The sequence below is a fragment of the Lissotriton vulgaris genome, chromosome 11 (genome assembly GCF_964263255.1).
Source record: "Lissotriton vulgaris chromosome 11, aLisVul1.2, whole genome shotgun sequence".
NCBI lineage: Eukaryota > Metazoa > Chordata > Amphibia > Caudata > Salamandridae > Lissotriton > Lissotriton vulgaris.
The window spans coordinates 775,346,247-775,364,411 of record NC_141699.1 but is presented as its reverse complement, the minus strand read 5'-3'; the positions used below and the strand labels follow the sequence as shown (position 1 = coordinate 775,364,411).

The 18,165-nt window shown below is 44.0% G+C and overlaps 1 protein-coding gene across 1 annotated transcript in view; it reads left to right on the top strand.

Annotated features, from left to right (window-relative positions):
* Window positions 1-18,165, top strand: part of LOC147683486 (guanylate cyclase soluble subunit beta-2-like) — a 350,021-nt gene that overhangs the window by 207,642 nt on the left and 124,214 nt on the right. The window contains exon 8 of the mRNA XM_086944858.1: window positions 10,601-10,921. Within this exon, the coding sequence (XP_086800984.1) occupies window positions 10,601-10,921 (321 nt within the window). The remainder of the gene's footprint in view (window positions 1-10,600; window positions 10,922-18,165) is intronic.

Genomic DNA, 18,165 nt, shown 5'->3' with positions numbered 1-18,165 from the left:
TGTATTATTTTGAGAGCTCCTCAGTGCTCTTAATCATGACTACTAAGCCAAGCGGTTACCATGGTTTTTGCATGCGCCTGATGTAACCCAGTGGGGACCGCCATCCACCTCCCCTTCAAACTAGTCTGAATCAATACTGTCACCCCACTCTGACATTGCAGCTGCTTGATTATCCACCTTTACGTCTGCATGATTCCTGCCTCCACCGCCATCTTATGATTGCTTTTCAAGTGACAGATGGATGGCAGGATATCAGAAGATGGTTACTTCCTCTGCTAATGTCTAGAATCCAGAATTCCGATTTGTTAAAGTTACAAGTTAAATTATTACTTTTAGTCTGAATTGACCATTTCCATTATTACATTATTTGTAATCACTAATATCTTAATTTTGCTGTGGGTATTTAGGCCCACACCACAAATTATTCACATGTCACATAGCATTTCCTTGAAAAGTGCAATGCACTCAGAGACGTGTCAATGAGGCAGCATGCACTGTTGAACTCCTATAGGGCATGTCACGTGCGTTGCTCTGTGAAAGCAGTGGTGTTACCCAACTTTTAAACCAGGTCAGCCCACCACCTCCTATATTGATTCAGTCTGTAATTGTATGCATTCCCCCCTAAACCTTCAACACTTCACTACTTTGTCAAAATTCACCAACCATGTTATGGTGTGAATGACCTGGAGGTTGTAAATGGGATTTGCCAGCCTTCCTGGGATAACCTCTGACTGGGAAGCATGTCTGTAGTCAGTGAAAGAATTTATTAGTCACCATATTCAGTTAACATTTTAGTGTGTGAAGGAGATTGAATGGAAATGTCAAACTTTCCAAATGTCTTGCCTAAATAAGGAATTCTGCGGTCAGTGAATTTTGCATGCCTATCAATGTATACATAATAAAATATACAAAGAGATATCACAGCACTCCCTAAATGCTAAGTAAGGTCACATATCTCTTGACCACAGTTACTTAGCATTGGTAAAATGTTGAATCGTTGAAATTCGGGGATTCTGGAACACCGACTTATTCATTGCTAATGACAGGTTCCCTTTATAATAGAAACGTCACTTCTATTGGATTCTTATTGGGAGTTCAAAAACAGCTAACCTGTTTTCCACCGACCAATTATGTCATATTAATTTTAGAAAGAGCCTTGAAGAAGTCACTTGTGTGATGAAAAACGTTTAGGCTGCACCTCATGGCATCACATACCCTATGTTGTTGAAGATTTCAACTTGCACATAATAAATATACTTGGATTCAACACATTGGATTTCTTACTGGACTGCCAAACTGCACTTTGGACGTTACATATTCAACTGTTGATTGGACCATTTACTGAGTGCTGTGACATCTCTTTGTGGGCATTGTATGTGCTGTGACCTTGGGTCCACTGCCTAGAGACACCTTTGGTAGTAGGGTGTGCAGATATATAGGTATAGCACCATTGACCCTACTCTTGGATCATACCTACTAACCCACTAATACTTTATCTCAAAAGGAGGTGCGATTTATTCACCACTACTATTGCTCTGTTGTATAAGAGATACATTCTACTCTACCCATATTTGAACATTTTGATTCCTTAAGGTTTAGGCTCCATGTATTGGATTAGTTAAGTCAGGTAAAGGAGCCATGAGCCATCACAATCATTGTGTGGAAATGATCTTTTCAAGCCACTGACCTGGAACAGTCCTGCTTTCGTACCAATATACATCTTAAATTGGAGGCGAGCCCTTGTAGGCCTGATATTTCTAACTTCACGAGTTCAATTTTGTTCTACATCCATGTGATATGACGCGATCCGAGAGCGGTAGAGCACTTTTTGCAAACCTTGATGTCTAAGAGCGAGAACGCTTTTTTATGAGATCTTTGGTCTTTTTACAGGTTGAGCTAAAATCTTCCATCCATTTATGGGTCCCTTATGGAAAGCATAATCGAACATGTTAAAAGGTTCTACTATAGGCTCACCTCTCTTTATATACCTCATTTATTATCTATTTTATTCTCATGGTTTTATATAATGCAGGTTCAATATAAAATGGCATACACTCACTGTAAAAAAACATGTCCAATAATTCAGATGTACAAGCAAAATAAACAAAAGGTAAATAGAGAGCAACCCTAAACTAACGCAAAAAAAATTGACACATTTATTGATACGAAAAACGTCTCTTGTGATGATAATCCACCATGCAGATTAAATGTATCCTTCAGGAACTATGCGAGATACAAAGTGGATGCATAATTCGTTGATGCGTAACATTGTATCAGCTGTAATGGAGGTAAGAGAAGTTGGGGTGTTTTTGTGTTGTTAGTTTTACAAAAATTAAAAAAAGATGGATCTGATAAAGAAAAAAGAAGTGATAAAGTATTCTATCCTGTGCGAAAGAAAATCGGAACATGTCATTTTATCAATTGAAAGTATAATTTGTATCAATAAAGCTTGATGGTGATGACTGAAGCTGCATTTCATTTGCACTCACAAAAGGAAACCGCAAAAATGTCTTCTATGTTTGGAAGAGGAGTGCTTAATTGAAATCAAACAAAGAAATGTGTTTGAAACCAGTATCGTTTTCTTCACATTTTTTTTTTTTAGAATCTAGTCAGCAGAAAAGGCCGACAGTTATTTCCTTGAAATGAGACACATAGTTTGGGCTGCCATATTTACTGCCCTGTCCACTAGTTGCAATACAAAAAAATATTAGAACAGTTGCAAGCAGCAACTGGAAAAACGTCAGATTGCAAACAAGATAAAAAACATAAATGCACGAATTACATCAGTTCAAACATCTGTGTAACTGTCCTCCATCCATCTGTGTTCCTCAATCAATCCATTTGTTCATCCATTATCCATGTCACCATGCGGCTGTCCGTTTGTCCATCCGTCTATCTATCTATCTATCTATCTATCTATCTATCTATCTATCTATCTATCTATCTATCTATCTATCTATCTATCTATCTATCTATCTATCTATCTATCTATCTATCCATCCATCCATCCATCCATCCATCCATCCACATCCATCCATCCATCCATCCAACCATCCATCCACCCAACCCACCCATCCATGGTGCATCTAACTGTATGTTTGAACCATTTTTCACGCCTCTATTTGTGTGTTTTTGCATTTACATGTGCCTTTATATTTGGTGGAGTGTATGTCTGTTATCACTTTGTACAATAGTGTTGTTCAGCCTATATGTTTGCATATGTTTGTTCTGAGTGTGCACCTTTGCCTTATTGCCATATGTCACTATGTAGAGACACTTTACGAAAAGCGAGCTCTGTAGTCTTACCCAAAGAATGTTTCTGTTTGATAGTAACAATTGTATTCTATTGTACTGCAGACTCTAGTTTTCCGGTAAAGATAATTGTAAAAATGTACAAGGCCATTGTTAGGCCAAATATTGTAGGTGCTGCTTTCTGGGATGCTATGGGGGAGCTATGTTTCTTTGACTATCACTAGTATTTTCTCTGAATGAACTCACCTGTATACTCTCAAATGTCAGCGTATTTGGACCCATTGTGGGAAAATCTTTTTCAGAAATCAACGAGCATTGTCAAAGCCAACAGGTCTAGCTGTAATTGGCTAACACATGCATGCAAAAGTGTGCATCTGTGCCCCCTTTGATTGCAAGTGTTAGCAAATTTAAACGTGACCTACTGCCTTTGCCGGTGCATGTTTTTGAAGGTTAAGAAGGAACTGAATTCTTTCTGAGATTATCAGCCAAGCATTTTTGATGGTGTAGTAGGTCCAAGCCCGACTCTTGAAACTGACGGTGGATTCGGTGCAAGGTAAGCCACCAGAGGAGCCTCAATTTAAATAATGCCCAGCATCAACAGAAAAAAATACCTTTTGCTGTTCAACATAAACATAGAAAGATGATTCCTATCTTACCACACGGAAAGATTACAATACACAAAATAGACTTAAAAAGGTCAAGTAATGCTTTCTACCTGCTTTGTCATAGAGAGGGCTCACAGGGCGTTGAAGGCCCGACCGCTTGCAGGAGATCTGGCATGAGAACACACGCATAATGATTTTCCCAGACTACAGTAGGGAGGTGCAGAAGCAGAGGCGTACATTCAAGCCAAACTGTGGAACATGAGATTCAATATATGTTACTCTTTCCCGAGAAACTGAAAGTACTGTTAATGGGCAAATCCCACCTCTTCCAGACACTGGAGAAGGCTTGGCATTGGCTGGAGGAACGTCCCACATTGGGGCGATCGGAAGCGCTGACACATGGCAATGGGCCATCGGGGGGGGGGGGGCGCCAGACGGTCCCTGGCCCCACAGAGATCCTTAAGATCCCAACAGGCCCGTAGGGGAAGACTCCTGGAAGCAACTCCATATGCCAAAAAAGAAACTGGCAGATTCAGACGGCGCAGTGGATGTTCCCTAGACTCTCGGCAGACTCGCACACGCTCGCCTCCTTGATCGCCCTCAACCGGACACCGAGAATAAAACCTGAGACTCTTCCTCTGGTGAGGAGGAGGCTGAGAGCCCCTCCATGCACCCCTTGGCAGCTGAAATACTGGTGATGGAACAGGACACAACGGCGGACGCTGCAGCTACCCAGGGAGACCCGCCGGATTCCCACTCCTGAAACGGAGGCCTGCAGGGTTTCCCGTGTACCAGATTGATATTTCGAAGCATGCAAGCTGGATAGTCACCCCCTTTTTCTTTCTACCCCTTCTTTTCTGCTCTTTCTTTGTTACTTCTGCCAAAGCCTACGGAGACCTAGAGGACACCTGCAGAGCCGGAGGCGATAGCCCTGGATTGGCTGCAGACTCAGACTCTTGGCAGTTCCCTCGCTTTGGCAGTTTATTGTTTTCCTTGGACCCGTCTTTCTCTCTGTTTCCTCTCCTCCTTTTGGTTCATTTAGAAGGATTTTGAGACTGCTGCGAGAGTTGGAAACTTGTGGCATGAATTGGGACTGGGAGGGAGACAGACCTCCACCACCCTAGCATTCACTCCTCAGCGACTGGCGGGGAATCTGACATGGGGAGGGGGGAGGGGCGCTGGGGGGTACAATAGTTCTATAGTTGGGTTCTTTAGGTTTGTTTTGCACAGGCAGTCACATGGTCACTCAGAGTCGCAAGCTCACCTGCTGCCCCCACCCTGATTGTACTTTGATCACTCACTCCTATGGCCCCCTTGAATGATTGTAGATTCCCCGCTGATGGGATGGAGACTGACTCCTACAAGATGCTCACAAGGAATGTGAATGGCTTAGGGGATAAAATTAAGAGAGGGCTGGTATCCACACAGCCGCGGCCCGTGGAGGGTGTTTCGGTGGGGCAAAACAAATTTCCTAGCGCGCCCTGCACCACATTCTGCGATGCAGGGCACGCTACGAAATTCGTTTTATTAATTAAATTGTTTACTTACCTTCAATTATCCATACTCCGGTTTTTAGCACCCCCCCACCCTGCCCCATCCCCCGCCCCGCCTCTCCGCCCCACCGAAACTCCCTCCACGGGCCGTGGCTGTATCCACATACATAAAACGGGTACACCCAGATGTGACCCTATTGCAGGAGACCCACCTCAAGGGCACAACATGTGGGTTTCTAGCGATAGGAGTCTACACAGTATTAGCACCCTTGGGATACACGGCCGGCTCCTGGGGGGTGGCAATCCTGCTTAAAAAATCTCCCCCTTTCAAGGTAACTCAGACATAGAAAGATCCCCAGGGTACGTATGTGGGAGTGATGGGGGCGTGGGGGGGTAGACGGAAGGTCACAATAGTATCCGTTTATGCCCCCCGAAGTTACAGGCCAGGACTTTGCGTGGACTGCCTGACATCCTCCTCGATACCCCTGACACACTACATATTATAGGGGGAGACTTTAACGACGTTATGTCCATCCCTGTGGACCGCTCAGGGAACCGTAACAACCACCCCCAACTACGCCATTGGCCAGGGTGATAGACAGTTGGGGCTGATAGATGTGTGGCGATACGTCCACCTGGACACTAGAAGTTACTCATATTATTCTGGCGCACACAAGGCGCACTCCTGACTGGACTATTTCTTTCTCCCACCCGGGCAACAGGCACTGATTGGGAGGCGGAGTACATGGCGTGTTGGATCTCGGATCACTCCCCGCTGATGGTTAGGACTGGAGGGAGAGAGAAATGGGAACTGGAGGTTGAGGGCTTGGGACCTGCAGAACACTGAGATATTGCGGGGTCTTCAGGGCGACACAACAGTGTATTTTACGGAAAATGTAGGTTCTGTGCAATCAGGCGTTATAGTGTGGGAGGCATATAAGACTGTGCTCTGTGATAGGGCCCAAAACGGAATAGCCTGGGAGAAGCGGAAAGCACAAGAGGAACTCACTACTTTGGAAACACAAATTCTGACGCTGGAACAACGCTATCTTGCGGGACATGACTCACAGGTACTCCCTGGCTCCTGACTGACACTCAACAACGCTATAGAGCCCTAGTAATGGAAGAGGCTAAAGCGCAGGCACAGGTGACCCTCCATAGATTATATGATGTTGGGGATAAATCTGGTAAGCTCCTTGCCTGACTCTGCCGTAAGGAATTGGACGCCTGCTGGATAGAAAGTATAGTGGACTACCAGGGGCAGATGCACAAGAGAGACGCACAAATAGTACAGGCATTTGCCTCCTATTTTAAGGATTTCGAAGAGGCCAGGGAACTGGCTGCCCCAGAGGAGATTCTAGCATATCTAGCCACTGTTCAAACCCCGTGCTCAGTAGCTGAGGATGTGGAGGACCTTGAAGCAGACATATCGGTGACTGAAATTAAGGAGGCAATAACTAACTTGCGCCCTGGGAAGTCCCCAGGCCCGAATGGACTCCCAATGGAATTTTATAAAAAAGGGGTCAGACCTCCTAGCGGAGCACTTGTTAGCATTGTTCAGGGACGCGGCGCAAGAGGGCACCTTCCCTTTGGACCTTAGATTGGCCACGATCATCCCCATCCATAAACCAGGAAAGCCCCCCGGGGATTGTGCGTCTTACCGCCCAAACTCCCTCCTCAACATAGAGGTTAAACTCCTGGCAATGATACTGGCCCTCCATTTACGCTAAGTAATCTCGGGCCTGGTCCACTAAGATCAAACAGGCTTATTACCAGATCGGGCGACCAGACAGAACCTACGGCGGACCCTAACTGGCTTATGACGGTACAGGATCGGGATGATTCACATATGGTTCTCTCTTTGGACACGGCAAAAACGTTCAACGCTGTCCACTGGCCCTTTTTAGAGGCGGTTTTGGTCAAGTTTGGCATCTGCCCCAAATTTAGACAATGGGTGAGAGTCTTACATGCGGATCCAAGAGCCCTGGTTAAAGTAAATGGGCTGTTGTCTGAGGACTTCCCTTTTAGAAGGGGAACCCGACAGGGTTGCTCTCTGTCCTTTCTAGTATTTGCCCTCACCATTGATATAGTGGCCTGTGAGGTCAGACAGACATAGGAGATATGGGGGTTCCAAATCACACAGACTGATCTAGAGGAAGAAAAGATCTCGCTATGTTACCTGCTGTATGTTACACAACTGGCGGTCACGGTTCCTGCACTGTTCAGGCTCCTGGGCAGGTATGGCTCCTTCTTGGGCTATGCGATTAATTGGCATAAATCGGTTCTGTATAATCCACGATGTGAGGAAACATGGCCCCCTCTCCCAGGGGCTCTCCAGGTTACGCAGGCGAGATTCACGTATCTGGGGATGTATATAACCACAGATAGAAATCGCTCCTACTAAAAAACATCCAGCGAGTCATAACGAATTTTGCAGCGGGCGCCCTATGCTGGGAAACCCTTCCCCTTACTATACTTGGCCGAGCCACCATGTTTGTAATGATTACATTGCCCAGCTTTTTGTATGCCCTCCAAAATGAATACTTCCCTCTTACTCAACAGACATTTCGGATGATAGACCCAGAAATACGCTCCCTGCTTTGGCTAGGGAAACAACCAAGGATTGCCCTGAGCACGCTGCAGTGAAACTAGTACAATGGAGGGATATCCCTGCTGAACATCGAGGCCTACTACTGGGCAGAGCATCTGGCACCGGTAAATGAATGGCTTCATGCCCTTGCAGATCACCCCACCTACAGATTAGAAAGGGACACCATGGCACGTCCCTTCTTCCTATTTTACTTATATAGAGGGGTCCAGGTAGGAGACGCCTACTGCCAGCCATGCAAATCAACATTAGGGTCTGGGAAAGGGCGACTAAGATCTTGGCTTGGACATGTACACCGACAAAACAGACACTGATATGGAACTGTACCTGGTTGAGGGAACTTCGCAAACTCAAGGGCTTTGGGGGCTGGGACGACATTGGAATCTCTACACTGGGGGATGTGATGGCTAAGGGGGACCTTAAACCCTTCAGGACTTTGGCATTGGAGTTTGGGCTGCACCCCACCCAATTATTTTAATACGCGAAACTGCATCATGCATAGAGGGCTGAGAGCTTGCTCTCCGCTCGCCTGCTGGAATATGCTCCAGGTTTGCATAGCTGGGGGCTACACAATTTACCATTGACGTACCAACGAGTTGTAAATAAAATTCTTCATTCCACAGAAAATAGCTATGGTACAAGGTATACTGTATCAGTTCCAGTAGTAGAATCTTTAATTCCTCTTTTATCGGATGTTGTAAAAAGGAATGATTCGATTGCTTCAAGCCCTCTGTTGTGTGGAATAGACGTGTATAAAGCACAAACGTCAATTGTGCATAAGATGATGTTAGCTTTCGGGTCCAGTGATGTTTGGTCTAGCACATATGAAGTGTCAACAAGACCCCTACGTTGTAACGCGTATGCCGACACCAAGACTAACCGCGGGAGTTATTGTTGTTACATCGACCGAGACGCGATAAGATTCACAAGCCAAACATAACATCTGGTGTTTACTCGCATGGGGAGCACGAACGGCAATGATACATTGCATTATTATTTTGAGCACTCACTATTGTCGCGCACGCGAGTTATACTTGCACGGTTTTACAAACGCACCAGTTAACGGCTTTCACATCGAATTTCCCACCAGATCTCTTCAAGATCACACGCTTATTCCACGGAGCACTCTTCATGATTAACTTGGACCTACGCTCGTTCCACGCGCGTTTCACATCATGAACTTAACCATAGAACAGGGATCCCACACGCTCTATTTCTTTTTCTATTAGGTGAATGACACTGAACTTATTTTTGCCAGTACTTTAGTGGAAGGACCACTATACCTGCTAACCCGCTGTATTACAAATCTTTTATTTCTAGATTGCACATTTGACCCCTGACGAAGGGCACGAGTCCCGAAATGCATAGGGAAGTGCACATCGCTAGTTGAGCTCAAATCAATTGAAGAAGCAATTTGTACAGTTTTTGGAAATTTGCCTTTATCAGAACTTTGAACACTTGAATAACAGATTGGAATGTTATCAACAAGTGAATTACGTTTGAAATAAATGCTTTTTTGTTTGGATGAACAAAGAATGGTTATTGATTACAGTATTCCAGAGAAAACACTACATTGTTGTTACTAGTTAGAGACAGAGTCTCTCAAGGAGTGCCTGTCGGGCACAGTGCCATTTGTTTGACACTACATCTCGTGCAATATACACAAAATACATTTGGCAAGACAATATTTAAACCCTCTTAAGACTATAAATAAGTGCTATCGAAGTGCAAATCTTGGAGCCGCAGCATTTGTCGCAAAGGTTAACCAACACCAAAAACCCATGACTACTATAGCTGTCTACAAGCTTTAACAAAGTGTACTAACTAGCGATCCTTTAAGGCCTATGGGTTTAACACATGTTTTCACACTAAATAAGTTAGGTGTACTGCCTTTGTCGTGAATTTTCTTAATTACCAATTCAGGCCTATAGCCTTGATTAGTGAAGTGTCACTAAAACCAACTCTGTACTGCTGTGTTGAGTATAAGCTTTCCCACAAGCCAAAAATGAATTCCAAGCCCCTCGCTCAGAAATTCCTCTCAAAGCTCTTTTTCTGGTGACCGCATAAACTCTGGCTACAGCTGTTCTATCAAACCAGACCTAAAAAGGCCTTACTCCGAATGGAAATACAGTTATAAAGCGATTATACTGAATGGAAATACAAGTATTAAATATTCACGTGTTAATTGGATCTGAGTTTTAAATCTAACATCTCTGTACAAGAGTAAGCATTGGCTGCTCGGCCTAAATGCCCTTTGAAACTCAAAGCCTACAAAACAAATCAGTGACCTGGCTATACTATTAGGTCCATGGTATTCTTTTTGTTGGAGTTAAGGAACAACCTTCCTGGATGCAAAAGGCTTTCCAAGTGGCCACCGCCTATTCTTAGCATTGGGAATTTTCGATTCACCGTAGTTAGGGTAGGTTTCACACTGTTTTGCTTGATTTATTTTTTTTATATCTGAAAAAGATATTGCAAGTTAATTAAAAAGTTAAATACCAATGCATTTAACTAATCATTTTGCGTATGATGCTTTAATTATTTTGTCCAGGTAATTAAGACTTCTGCGTTTATTAGTAATCGATATTATTATGTGCAATTGCAGTAAAGCATCGGTTGATTTCGCACTTACTGTGTTTCAGGCCAGATGTTGTGGATGGAGACGTTCCAGTGTATGCTGTACCTGTGCTCTCCCTTGCTGCGTACCCTGCACGAGCTGGAAGAGAGGCAGATGCACATCTCAGACATAGCGCCTCATGATGTCACCAGAGACCTGATCCTGCTCAACCAACAGAGGCTCGCGGAGATGGAGCTGTCCAATCAGCTTGAAAGGAAAAAAGAAGAGCTGCGGATCCTGTCAAAACATCTCGAGGCGGAGAGGAAAAAAACAGAGGTGCTGCTGTACGCCATGCTCCCGAGGCACGTCGCCAACCAACTCAAAGAAGGGAAAAGAGTCGAGGCAGGTGAATACACGCCATGTTTGATTTCAGAGGGGATATTAGATTGATTTATCTTGTCCCAAAGGACTTTTTGAATAGCTGTTACATTTATTTTCATTGCCCTTACCGACATATTTTCTTTGTGAAGACTCTTGCCAATTACATTCTTATGTCATGTTATGGTTTTTTTTGCTCATACACTGATTTTGAAATTCTGGATGGAAGTGCAAAACGTATATGTCCTCAGTAGTAATTAACCCCTCCCCTGCTGATGACGGAACCGCTCCGTCATCAGCTACAGTTGAGCTGTGCTGATGACGGAGCGGTTCCGTCATGGCCCAGCCGCCGCGCCTGCGCGGCGCTGATTCCGCGCCTGCGCGGGCGTTCTAAAGAGCGGGGCGGGTCATGACGGAACCGCTCCGTCACCAGCATAGCTCAACCGCGGCTGGTGCCGGAGCGGTTCTGTCACCAGCATGCGGCCGCCGCGCGGCCGCCCCGCCCCTTTAGCACTGCGGCGGAATAGCCGCCGCAGCGAAGGGGTTAATGAAGTGTTTGGCGCAGACACTTTGGCATTGTACCATAAATGTGGGTGTGTTGGGGTAGAATTGCGTAAAAAATAAATTGTGTTTAACCATATTAATTCCGGTTTTCGTACAGCAACGCAATACAATGTAACAATACAATCCTATAACAATAGCATCACACAATAACAAAAAACGTAACAATATAACAACAACACAACACAAAAAATCGCAAAGTAGCAAAAAAGCACAATAACACCATAACTGTACAGCAGAACTATGGGGCATATATACAAGCCCCTATCGCCGTGGCGATAGGGGCCTTGCCTTAAGTACAAGGCTTGTTATGTAAAAAAGGCCAGCAAGGGATTTTGTTTAAATGCTTATTGATCAGCAATGTTAGGACTTATTAAAAAATCAAGGAACCTAAAACTGTAATGAATCAGTTGCTGTAATTAATTATTGATTTGGAATAAACAGTCATATGAGATCAGTATCTATAATGTTACCACACTAACATAGTAAATAATCAGAAACCAGGATTTTGTTTTGTCTGAAAATTATTATTTGTTTTCAAAACAAAAAGTATATACAAAACAGAGATGTTTTTATAAAATAGGGTGCATACACAGATATTGTTTAGATATTCAAGGTACAGATTATTATCACCTTAGGTCTATCTAAACAGAAAATCCAAACTGCTAACACGAGATAACATAATGATTTCAAAAGAAGAAAATCAAAATATGGTACATTGAATCATATGCAGAATTGGATTAAAATGTCGACGTTTCGGTCTTTATAGATTTTTCATAAGACCATCATCAGGACGATGAATTTTAGACATACAGTAGATGACCCTTTTTAGTATAAATATACAGGTCTTCACTCTATTTCAAGGAACATCGGTGGTTCCAATAATTCGATGGAACGAGATGTAACTCTTTATTATACCCCGTGTACTTATGTTCTTGAGTTGATTAGTAATCCAAGAAGTAGCTAAGGGTCCCGCATTTGTAGATCGCTGGGAAGACCACTTTTCAAATTTCGAAATCGCTAGGCGAGGCAGGAAAATCTCATTAAATGAAGAAGACGCCGGACCGCAACCTGTTTGAGTTAAGGTTAGCAACAGTACAAGGCAGCGTATGCCACTTAACGTGGCTTAACGCTGCATTGTAAATAAGGCACCCTTTCATGCTATGTTTAATGTGAAAGGGGCGTGCAGTGGGTGTTGTGGTGGATGTTCCACCGTAACACCCATTGTATTTGATGCTGCCCCCTCTTTACAAGGGTGGCATACATAGGAGGCAGTGCCAAAATTAAAACCAGAAAAACCCTGGTCTTAAGGTGGCAAAACGAGGAGAAATGCATTATTTCTCCTCATTTTGGCTTTTTCCATGTGTGCTGCCTAGCGCTAAAGCAGGCACCCTTGCACCAGAGTGCAAGGGTGTCTGTGCAGGGGAGGATTGGTTATTTGTAGGAAGGTGTCCCCTCTTGTAAGTAAGTAAGTCATTTGTTCATTTATACATGGTTAATTAAAATCTTTACAAAAAGTAAAAACACTGCTAAAAATTCATTATAGGTGATTTCCTCAGTTTTACAAGTTTACTTAATATCAGTTAATAATTGTCAATTAAATGTTTCGGCAGTCATCAAACGTCTGGCTTTTTTTGGTCCGGTCCCAGCGTGCTCTTGTGTCTTTTTTTCTGCTATTTCAAAAAAATGTATGACCCGACAGTTTAATTTTGTTTTAGTGGGGTTAAAGCACAGTTTGACAGACTCCCTGCATGTGTGAACGCCATATAATTTGAAGGAGGGACATAATAAATTGTACCTCAAATCCTTTAGTTTAGGACAGATACACATAACATGGATGATGTCTTCCTTGTCAGCTTTACACAGGCGGCACTGCTGCAAGCAGTTTTTTCTCACCCAGGGTGGAAAATGCGGGGTAACCGGAATTATGCCAAGGCGTAATTTTAGAAACTTTTCTTTCGTCTTTAGGTTCATTCCAATGTTAAGATACGCTTGTGGTTGCATTCTTCCGTAGTCACTGAGCGTGATCCAGCCATGCAATCTTTTTGTTTATGCCTCCTTGTCCTCAATAGCGGAGATGATTTGTGCTGATTTTTTCACGAATTTTTTAAAAGACTAGAGATCTGTTGGAGTGCCCCAAAGGTCTGACAGTCCCAGGACATGAAGTGAGTCAAATAGATAATCTCTGGCTGGGGATTTGCGATGTCGGAGCAGCTCTTCCCATAGGTTAGAGTTTAAAGAACCAACCTCTGAACTGCAAATTTTGTGCCTAGGGCCGGACGGGCACCGGACAATCCCCCGGTGCGCCACATAGGAGGGGGCCGGGTTTGGGCCCCTGGGGGCCGATTTTGTTACAGGGCCTTTTTTGCAGCATAGCTGCAAAATCGGCCCTGTAACAAAATCGGCCGAAAACCGGCCCTGGCAAAGAGCTCAGCAGCACCCCCAACCCCCCCGGGGGGGGGGGGGGCGAGCGCTTTGCCAGGGCCAGTTTTGTTTCCCAGTCCAGCCCTGCTTGTGCCAGCTGGTAACATACGCACTCCGCCTTTCTAGTGTTTGTTTCAGAAGACCAAATTCTAATCGGATTTGTGCAGGGGAGACGTATGTTGGCAGGTTAAAGATAGCCCTATATGAGTTAGCTATCTCTATGTCCAGTAATGCAGCGTCCTTCCCTTGAAGGGGTTCACTCCCATATGTGAGAGTCGTCTGTAATTTTGCAGGCAAAACATGAAGAAGAGGATTGAGCATTAGGTCGGGAGTTTGGCTTTTAAGAATTTAATCTGCAGGTGAGTAACAGTTTCCTTTCCTCGCAAGAACTCCAATTGGGGTTTGAACGAGTTCTTGTAGTCCAAAGTTACTCTCAAATATTTATAGGTGGTTATGAAGTCCAGCCCTTGCCCGTTTACGTGCCAATTGATTTTCCTTTTTTTCCTGTAGTTCACTGCCATAACCTTGGATTTGTTAAAGTTTATTTCCAAGGCATTCCTATCTGAAAAGGAGTGGGCTACATGTGAAAGGTGTTGGAGGCCAATCGGTGTCCGGCTTATCAGCACCAAGTCGTCCGCGTATAACAAATTGGACAGTGGAATTTTCCCTAATTTTGGTGCATGACAGAGGCATTTATCGAGTTCCCCTGGTAAATCAGTGGGAAAAAGGTTCAATAAAAGCGGTGCTAACACACAGCCCTGTTTTAACCCTTTTGTTGTCGGAATAAGGTTAGAGAGGTGTGTACCTGCTCCTAGTTTAACCTTAATCCAGGTGTTTGAGTGGAGTAATATCAACACGTCTAGAAGATGTTTGGGTATTACCCAGTTATCCAGTTTCTTCCAGAGTTTGTTGCGATCCACGTGGTCAAATGCAGCAATGTAATAAATGAAGGAGAGTAAAAGCGGACATTTTGGTCTCTTTTACTGCATCCATCAGCAGGTTCAGTGCCATGATGTTAGTTGTGGTCCCTTGACCCCGGCAGACACCAGTTTGATTGATTGGGATTACTGAGTTTTCAGATGCCCATGATGTCAGCTCCTCCAGTACTGTTCCTGCAAAATACTTGGCCTCCACGTCCATGAGGGCAATAAGCCGATAATTATTTCAATGTTTCCTATTGCCATGTTTAAAGATTGGGCTTATTACTCATCCATGCCAGGATTCCGGAAGAGTCAGGGTGTTCTTTATATTTCTGAATGTCAGTGTTAGTGCTACGCTCCAGACTTCCGCGTCAGATTTGTATAGCATTGGTGGAATACAGTTTGGTCCGGGGTCACCTGTCGGTCTGCCCCTGGCTATTTGCCTTTTGACGTCGGCTGGTGTGGTGGCCAGATATCCAGACTCAGGGAAGAAAGCAGAACTTGGGTCGGGCATTAATTTATCCATTTGAGATGGTAGCATGGCTCCACTAGCACCTGTTTCTTTGGTCGTAGCCATTATGTGGTAGTTGCCTATTTTTTACCTCTGAGCTTCTTTGCTGGACTCCTTTGTCCCCACCTCTTCAGGGCTGTCCTCTTTGCCAGCGTTTGTGTTGTTAAAGTGCTTGAAGAGGTATTTTGTCCATGTTTCCTCCATTATGTTAGAGTTTAGGCCAAGATTGTCTGGGTTATTTATTCTTTTTATCATTTGCCAGAACCTTGAGCTATTTTGCTGTTTTACTTCGTAGAGGAGTTTCGCCCATAGCTCGTCGGATTTTTCTTTCTTTTTATCCCATTTCTTCCTTTTTAGCAATTTTTTCTTTCACTTTCCGTAGGATACTTTGCAAGTCGTGATTTGTTGGATCTTTTCGCATCTGTCTCAGTGTTCGATTTATTATATGTTTTCACGTTTTCATATCTAGAGTGAGTTGTGATTTGGTTAGTGCTCCCTTTTCTTGGCTTATCCTGTTTGATGGCCCTTTTAATAATTTCTCACTGATGGCTAGTATGAAGTTTTGCCATACTTCTGACAATTTTGCCGTGGAGCTTGCCACTTGAGTGAAAAGAGTTTTCACTGTAAGGCTCGGTTAGCTGATGTTACAGGGATTGCACCGAAGCCGCCTTAGGTTTGAAGTCACTTCAATGTCAATACCTGTGTATGGTTCAGTCTTGAGAAGTGAGTTGACTTTTATTGTAGCTTCTTGAGGCAGGTGGTCGCCGAGGTCGCTCGTCCCGATCTTGAACACCGATACCCTGCCAAGCATGTTTAAAGATGTAAATGTGTAGTCTAAATGGGAAGATTGCTTATCTGAATGAATAGTTGCGCCCCGTGGATCGTCTTCTGGGTTCAAGGCTCTCAAATTGAGGTGTTCCAACTGCCATAGTAAGTTTTTTGAGCAATTTGTAGTTTTTTAAATTTTTGCGGAGCCCTGTCTTGGCACTCCCCATGCGGGCCTAAGTTCTTGGTTAAGGCCATCACCTGGATCCGAGCTAAAAAGAAACATGTTGAAGTCGCCTGCCAGGATGATTAAATCAGAATCCTCTTCGTCCATTACTTTTCCCAAGGCTTTTATCAGTTCATTGGCAGCTTGTCGTTTCCATTTGGGGTGGATGTAAGTGTTGATTATTACAACTTCTTGAAGTTGGCTATTTAACCGGAGTGAGATCTTTGCCACCTGTATTACGCTTGGAGATGCTATTTGAGATTTTATTGTCGTAATTTCACCTATTGTTCCTATAGAGGCAAAACTCATTAGACCCCCTGATCTACAACCAAAGATGGAGCTTTTGTTTGCTGGGATACAACAAGATGTGAACCCTTGCAGCTCAAATGCCTTTTCCTCCAAGTTTTCTTGAAGCAGTAGCAAATCAAATGAGTTTAAATATTGCAGAAACTCTGGGTCGTTGCTTTTGCAGGCTAAACCGTTGATGTTCTAAGTACATATATTAATTTGCCTGGTCTTATCCAAGGGATGATCAAAGTTTCTTCCCCTTTGTCAATTTGTGCGGTCAACTGTGTTGATGGTATGTTGTATCAACCTCCAGATTTGTGGAGCGACCAGCAAAGCATGACTTGGGTGCCTTGGTTCTTGTCCTGAGAAGAAAGTTTTTGTGTCTTGGGGGTGCACTCTTGGAGAAGTGCTCCTTGCGCCTTTTAATACTGAATTGGTATTTTTCCGCGTGGGAGACCTAACAGGGGGTAAAAAAGGTGTCGGATAGGGAGGTTGATTTTCAAGTACCAGTTTTATCCCCCATTGTTTATACATTGCCTCTTCCTCCAAGTTTTTATTAGCTATCTTGATGGAGTTCCAGGTTGCTTTAGATGTTTCTGAGCATTGTGGATCGTTGTTTGACAGAAACTCTATTTGGAGGAGATCAGAGGAGCTGATGTTTCCTAGGCTTGTAATCAAATGTAAAAGTCTTAGTATGTTCCCCCTTTTCAGTATGTCGTTTCTACCTCAGGACGTGTATTCTGGAGTGAAGAGAATAATGGTCGAACTGTCCTGGTGATACACTACTGAATGCTTTGTTAGCGTTTCCTCACAGCCAGCGTGACCAGACTGGGAAAAACGATTTGGGCTGCCAATAAACTGGGCAGGTTTGTTGTGCACTTTGTTGCCTATCTGTCCCGGGTTCTCTTATGATGTCAATTGCTTCTCGTGTAGGTTGCTGATGTAATTCTGCATTACTGGTCTTGTGGTTGTCGCAGGTTTCTGTTGTTAGAGTGTGTTCAGATGTTATTAGGTCGAAGTTATGTGCAGATTGAATAATTTTTGCTTGGAAAAGCCTCCGTTTGCTGACACTGGATCGAGGTTTCCGGGTAACTTCTCCAGATGACATTACCGGAGCTGCTGGCGAGACAGCAGTGGGTGACAATGAAGAACTCTCTGGATCCTCGGGCAAGGTTGAGAGTGGAAGTTGTTTCACATCTGCGGTTTTTCAGCAACAGGTGATTGCTGTTTCGGATAGTTGCAATTCTGTACAAGATCTTGTGCCAGTTGGGAGCCTGTTCCTTCCCTTCCTTTTTTTCTTTCTGCGAGTTTTGCAAGAGATCTTGGCGTTGACTAATACTAGGTCAGCTGCGTTTGCAGAGGCTGCTGATGAATAGTTCATAGGTTCGGCTTCCATTTCCTCTGACGGTGATGGTAGAACTTCCTTACCAACCAGGGGTGGGTTGCTGGTTGCTGCCTGGTCTGCTGCTGGTTGAGCCACTGGTGTTGCTGACGTTGCAGGCAGTTCAGTGCTTAATTCTGAGGTCTGTGAAACTGTTGATTTTAGGTCGGATTTCAGGTCTCCTAACATAGATGGT